The 7,280-nt window shown below is 37.0% G+C and overlaps 1 protein-coding gene across 1 annotated transcript; it reads right to left on the reverse strand.

Moving 5' to 3' along the window:
* Window positions 1–2,413: 2,413 nt before the first annotated feature.
* LOC107922591 (BTB/POZ domain-containing protein At1g67900) lies at window positions 2,414–5,813 on the reverse strand. Its single transcript, XM_016852695.2, has 4 exons — window positions 4,809–5,813; window positions 4,662–4,731; window positions 3,310–4,575; window positions 2,414–3,213 (listed from the first exon to the last, which is right to left on the reverse strand). The coding sequence occupies exons 1-4, from the start codon at window positions 4,865–4,867 to the stop codon at window positions 2,719–2,721; spliced, it is 1,890 nt and encodes a 629-aa protein (XP_016708184.1). The 5' UTR covers window positions 4,868–5,813; the 3' UTR covers window positions 2,414–2,718.
* Window positions 5,814–7,280: the final 1,467 nt, after the last annotated feature.

Here is a 7,280-nt window from a genome sequence, read left to right on the forward strand (position 1 = left end):
CTCAGTATTATTCAAAATCCTCCAAATTCGAAAGAAATAAATAGTGAACAATAGACTATTATTGGATCTTCGAATGTTCCGAATACAGCTCACGAACCTGTAGAAATTCAAAGTAATGTTAACTTTAATTTACATGCATGTTGACTTTTATTATTGATTTTTGTTTCAAATTCTTATATTATAATATACCATTTTTTTAGCTAAAAGTGGTGGGAGGCACAAAACTCGAGGATGTATGCTATTAAAAGATTTATACGAGTTAAATTACATCGAATGTGTCAAAGTAGCTAGAAACAGTCTTGGTCAGCCTATTGGATCAGAAGCTCGACTTTTAGCAGGATACTTGGGTATTATAGCACGAAATGTCAATTTGTTGCTTATCAACTACAAGTCATGGCATCATATGCTTGATAGTAAAAAAAACCAAGCTCTCGATAATATTAAGGTAATAACGTAAATGTAATTTATAATACTTTGGTTTAAGTTTCATTTATATTTACTTTCTAAACTTGTGTTGTTTGCAGGAGAGATTTGCTTTAGAGGTCTCGAATAATTATGTGAAGAAGGCATTAGGAAAAAAAATGGAGAGACCATAAAAGTGCTTTAAAGAAGGAATATTTTAAGAAAAATGTAAACCTCAAAGAGAAATTGCGAAATGTCTCACCAGGAATGCTGAGGTACCAATGGGAAGATGCATTTAGATTTTGGAATTCAAAGAAAAGAGAGGTATTACGTACTTCCAAACTCTTATAATTATTTTGGTTTATAGTATTTACTATATACATAATAATAAATTTCATAATGTAGGATCTTGAGCGAGTTGGAACTACAAGTAGGCAAAAACAAAAATTCACGCACACAGTTGGGTCGAAAAGTTTTGCTTGTGTAGCTGATGACGAGGTATTTTGAATTTATTAATTGTGTCAAATATTAATTAATTTATACTAAATAATATTTTTCCTACTGTATTGTAGGAACTGTCGTCTAGTAAAAAAATTGGACTCCTTCAGCTTTTTGACATTACACATAGAAAGAAAGATGAATCTCCTATGACTACTGAAGCTGCAGAAATTATGGTATATTTACTTAATAAAATTTGATTTATTTTAATTATTTATCATGTTTAATTATAATAGTTTAATTCGTCGTTTGTAATGCAAATAATGTTAAATTATGTTGCATTTGTTTTGATTATATATTTTGTTTCTAACTCTTTGATTGATTTATTAGGAGAAACTAAAAGATAAAAGGACGGAGTATGAAGTGATCACTTCAAGTGATAGTTCTGTTAATCTTGACGACATTGATAATCAAATTATTACTAAAGTGTTGGGTCCTAAATGGTATGGTCAGGTTCGATTTCAAGGATCTTTTGTTAACCCAACCCAATATTTTGGATCCAGCTTGCAGCAATACATGCCTTCAGAGAATCAGGCTCAAGCTGAAGTTCAGAGGTTAAGAGACCAGATGGCTCAGATCCAAGCGAGCATAGTTGAGCAAATGCTCAACTTAAAGCGGAGGTAGCATCGAGAGAAGTAGAAGCTCAAAGAAAATATGAAGAACTCCAGCTACAACTTAAAGTGGAGACAGCAGCGAGAGAAGCAGAGGCAAGCAGAAAATATGACGAACTCCAACTACAACTTCAGAATATGATGAAGATGTTTCAGCAATCGCAGAATCCACCATCTTAGATGTTTGTTTTCTTATTGTGAGAATATTTTAACAATATAACTTTTGAATATAATATATTTTGTTATTTCATTTATTAATTTAGATCATATATATATTTCTTTCATTGGATTTGAAGTATCATTTAGATTTACAGTTTTTGGTTGGATTTGATGTTACAGGAAATTATGTTGACAATTCGGGTTCTGTATGAATGAAAATAGGTTGGTAAAAATTTGCTAAAGCTAGTGGCATTTGTGGAGAAAGCACCGCTAAAGGTCATTTCTTTAGCGCCGTTAAATGTCATATTCTATAGCGGCATTTTTGTGAGAAACGCTGCTAAAGGTCATGTTCTGTAGTGGCGTTTTTCCACATAAACACCGCAAAATTTAGAGGCGTTATCTATAGCGGCGTTTTTTGTGGCACTTATCAAAACGTTGCAAACTGTTTTAACGGCACTTATATGTGCCGCTATAAGCCCAAAAAGATGCCACTACAAACCGGTTTTGTAGATAATATTATTATTTTTGGTAAATAAAGTATTTAGTTGGGGAAAAAGCCCAAGAAACTAGAGACATTTCACTGAAGAAGTTTACAAAACTAACGTATTTTAATAGGGCAATAATAATACTAAAAGAGAAGCATTTCATCCATGTGAACAGCAAAGCCATGCAGATTTTGTTTCTTTTAATTTGTCAGTTCTATCATTTTATCATCCAGAAAGAATTTCAATAAACTATAAATCTGAATCTTAAATAGTTAGATACCAAATTGCCAACGCACAGTTTACATAATTTGGGAATAAAGATATTCGAATATTGTAAGACAATGAGAACAGCGCTGCATCCTTTCACTTCTGCAGAAGATTACAACTAGAATTTCCAGTCCAAATTAAAATCGTAGGATGTAAGTTTTTAAAATTTTCTGCATTAATCAACAAGGTTAAGCCCGAAATCTTTGTTGACATTCTAAGCTAAAATTACTCAAAAGAAAGAGTATACATTACCCTTAAAATTTACCATCCCCAACATGGAAATCAACAAAAACCACTCAGTTTTTTTCACTGCCACTCCTATTGATTGACAACAACTTACTGAACATTTTTTTAGGTCCCGTAGGTAAAGCACAGAAAGCCTTGAACTTAGAAGATCTTCCCAATCCATCCGGATTCATATCATACTCATCCAAATCATCTTCAGCAAGCTTCATCCTTAGTGTCGAAGTTCTAGACTTGGGTGATTTAAGGCCTGAGACGCTCCATTGATCATCACCTCGAATGCTAGTAGTAGTGCTTAAGGTCCTAGGAGGTCTCGATGGATCAATGTTGTGTGCAGCTAAAAGTGCCTTAATGTTGCTAGGGAGCTCAGCTACTTTGCCCCCCACCGTAGCAGCTCGAGCTTGCTCAAAGAAGAGAACTTGTACCACCACTCTAAGAGGAAGTTTTTCATTTTGTGCAGCATGCATGCAGGCCTCAACAGAGAGCTTTTTGCAGTCAAGAATGCGACACAACTTTTTCCTTTCGCTCTTGTTTAGGTCCGGGTGTGCCTGCATATACAAAATCACAAGTACAATAAGCACTTGTAAATCAAGAACATGATAAGAACTACTGAAAAATGAGGCCAAGAAACCAGTTTTATTTACCTTGAGATAAATGTCAATAGCTCGGTAGAGATCATCGTGGTCAAGTCGTGAGAAATCCGGAATTTTCTCAGCTATTGCAATGAATTTGGACAAAGGTAAGTTTATGTCCCTAGCAATCTCTTGAAGATAGCCATCCATGATTTTGGCAACTTTTAGTTTGGAACTGTGTGATGCTGAAGAAGACCTCCTACTTTCTTGAAACTCGAAATCAATATTCTCAGCCGAACGGGACCTTCTTCTCCTTTCAAACCCCAGCCGAGATCTGGGAGGGCTGGTTGGAGGACTCTGTCCTTGTAACATGAATTCTTCCAATATGGTGAGGACAATGTCAACGTCATAAAGGGTGTCGCTCGAGTATGATAGAGAGGGTATTAACAGATCACTAACTCTTGCCTCCTCTAACTGAAGCGCTACTCTTCTAGCCAGTTCCATCTTTGAAGAAGATGAAGCATTAAGAATGTTGGCTGCTTTCAAGAGCTTAAGCAGAAAACTGCAAGAAACATCGCCTTTATCTGACGGGATTAAACTCACTATTGATTCCAACAGCAGCCGGTGCTTTGAAGAAACCTCGCCAGTTGAGTCTGAATCCGAGTCCGATGTAGCTCCTTGGTTAGCCTTCACTTGTCGTGAAATGTTTGGCAGCCATCGAGATGCATATATTTGCAATGCTTGTCCAATGAGATTAGTGGGTATTTTCCCACCAGATTTAATAGCTATCATGGCTCTCCAATAGAGGTCTATACCTAACTCAGCCATGTCCTCAGCCCACCAACCTTTGGTTGTCGATTTATGCCGCTGGCTCTCAGCTCCATTACAAGATATATCATCCCTAACCCTTCTCGAATGACTATGCGACAAGCTCACCTTCGAAGGGTGTGTTAAAACTTTTGATGCAATTGATTCAATGCATCTGCTCGTAATTCCAAGGTCTTCAGACCATAAGGGAAATGCTTTGGTGCTTTGTAATGTCACGATAGAGTCTCTCCACCCTTGCAAGATGCAGGAGTTGAAGAAAACTTCGAGCTTGTAAATCAAGTTCCCCTTCTCAACATCTTCAGTCATCTGCAAATACTCGGCTGCACATTGTGCAGCTACAATGTTATACGCACTGAGAGTGATTGTGATACCATAACAGAACTTAGCACAAAGCTCGAACGCCTCGATTCCACCAGGGAAATCAGGTAATTGGATTATTTGGTGTTGTGACCTTTCAGGGGATTCACAGCATATTCTTTGCAACCTCAAACACTTTGACAACAGAGGAAACTGCAAAGTAAAACGAATTTGTAAAAATAAAAAAAAAATAAAGAAACCAATAATTCAATTTAACCCACATCAAGAAATAATTTTACCTTGTGAAGCAGATATTTACATCCTTTTACTTCAATTATAAGGTCACTAGAGACTTCGGAAGAAACAGTCCTGCATCAACAAAAGAACTTTCATGGTATCTTCCCCAAGAAAATCGAAACTTACATCTATCTTTAATCGGTTCATACCTTACAGACTCGGCAGAGTAGAAGGTGTCAGGCCGAGATCCGAGTTTCATAAACTTCATGACTGAATTTTGGTATTGTTTATGTCTTTGTTCCTTGGCCCTTTGTATTCACCTTAACAAGATGAAATGATAGAACCCTGTCTTTAGGTGCACCGAAAGTCATAAAAAGCTCCTTCTCCAACAGCAATCAAAAGAAGTTCTCCGGACAACCCAACAGACAAGACCACCCAGTTCCTGTACGAGAATTTCCTAACTAAGCAAACCCCCAACTAGAAACCACCCAAAGGAAAAGACCTTATACTTCAGAAAGCTAATAAAACAAATAAACTGTTATGCAATTATACTGGAAGAGAGGACATCCAAGAAGAAAGGAGTAACTAGTGTTTTTGTTGTGAGTATAATACTCTCTCTCTCTCTCTCTCTCTCTCTCTCTCTCTCTCTCTCTCTCTCTCTCTCTGTGTTTTATATAGAACGCAATAGTGACAAAAGCCCAGAACTTCAAATAATCCAAAATAAAGAAGTGCCCGAGAGCTTTCAGTCAAATCCCATACTGCATCTGATTTTGATATGCAAAACAAAGAATCAAAGCCATTGCAATCCTATCAAAGATCAAGTATTGCATGGTAGTAAAAAAAAAAAAAGCACCATAGCAACTCTCTCAGTGACTTGCACAATTGTTGAGTTCAACTCTGCGCAGTCAAACAAAGCATGGTTTTTGGCCAACAAACTGAATATCTAACGATTTTGAAACTCTGCCAATCCGAAAAATTCAACCAGAACTTTTATGAAAATAATGCTCTCTTTTTTGTTTTCCCCTTCTTTTCTTGTGTAAAATATATATTTAACTCTCTTTTTTTTTTACATCGAAAAGAATATATGGTTTGAAGGCTTGAGGGTTGAAGGGGATTTTGCCAATGAGTCTTATGACCATGCCATGCCAGCGTGCAATGAGAAAGGCAGCACCCACGTGCTTAGCCTGTGCCCACTTGCGCCCCTCTCACTCATCATTGCTACTCCATTTATTATTTACACAAACATTTATTTAGTCAAACACTAGTTTATACGCCTTTCAATATGTTACAAAAAGTTTCTGTATGGTGAACAAAAGAATACAGAAAATGAAGGTAAAGGGCAAAGCTAAAAGGAATAGGATATATGTATCGCTATCATAGTTTCCTTCAACTTTACCCTCACCTACGGCTTTGAAACTTTGCAAATAATATCCTATAATAACGGGCCGCAGCTGAAAGTTTGAAACTGCCATTGTGTTCTCACTAGAATGGTGATATCCGTATTGTAGTGGGCAAGATCACATGGTGGATTAAAACCCAGTCCCCGTGTAGGTTCGACCACTGTCCAGTAAAGATCGAGACCTGGGGTCTGTCTTGGCTCGATCGATGCCTGCCCCAAGACAGGGCATCTTTGCTGATCTTGAAATTTCCTGAGAAAGCTAAGGATAATTTGTGAAATTTTGTGGCTTTTGAGATGGGGTAAAGGCTTTGGGGGCATAAATTGATGTCAACCCCACATTAGATAATGGATGATCCATTGAACCAAAAATACTGTAATGGTCCTTCTCTGTGCTACCCAACGGGGTGGCCAACAGCAGACAAGCCCCTCCTTAGTCTTGCCGTCTTGGGGGCCATGGGGGTGGGACCCTTGTACCCCCCACTTACTCAATTGGAAACCCTTTACAGTTTGGACTCGGAAGGGGTTGAATTTTGGAGCTTTTAGTCTTGCCGTCTCATTAAATTCCTGTTGAAAATCTGAATTCCATGAAATAAAATAGGGATTAAAAATGGATAGATTGGACTAATTGAAGGGAGATGTACGCTTGTTAGGTCGTTGATAGGCACAACATCTAAGGGATTAGATGTGAGAATCTCATAATTGATGCCTAGTGGTGGGCAGAAGGTGGGATCCCTCCAGCCCCAGTGCATCACTTGTCCATTTGTTCTTTCAGGGATTTGCTTTGGGAAATCAAGTAACCTGCAGATTTCACGAAAAAAAATCGAAGCAAAAATAAAAAATGTCATTCACACGAAATCAGAGCAGAATATACACTGAATCCAATGTTTATATATTATCTTCATGCTTGAAGGTATCAAAGGTGTTCGTTCCACCAAAGAGAGATTGGATCATTTAATAAAGCCAGTCCCACAATTTACAGTTCTTTTTTACATTTATTGAAGTATAGTAGCAGAAAATCATAAAACCGAACACCATCAGTACCAAACTGCTATTGAGTTTGATATTTACCTAACGACATGTAAATTAAACAAGGAATGAAGAGGGGCCTGAAACATTGAAATGTCGCAGCGATTAGCGCGGTTTCTTTAGGGTTATTAGAATGGTAAAATTTTCGTACAGATTTATCATCTTAAATAATTAAGAATAATAATTAGATATCAAATTTATTCATATCTTAAAATCTTCAAGTTTTTTTTTAGATATTTTAAATTAACACACTATT

Source organism: Gossypium hirsutum, chromosome D01, assembly GCF_007990345.1.
Source record: "Gossypium hirsutum isolate 1008001.06 chromosome D01, Gossypium_hirsutum_v2.1, whole genome shotgun sequence".
In the NCBI taxonomy this organism is placed as follows: domain Eukaryota; kingdom Viridiplantae; phylum Streptophyta; class Magnoliopsida; order Malvales; family Malvaceae; genus Gossypium; species Gossypium hirsutum.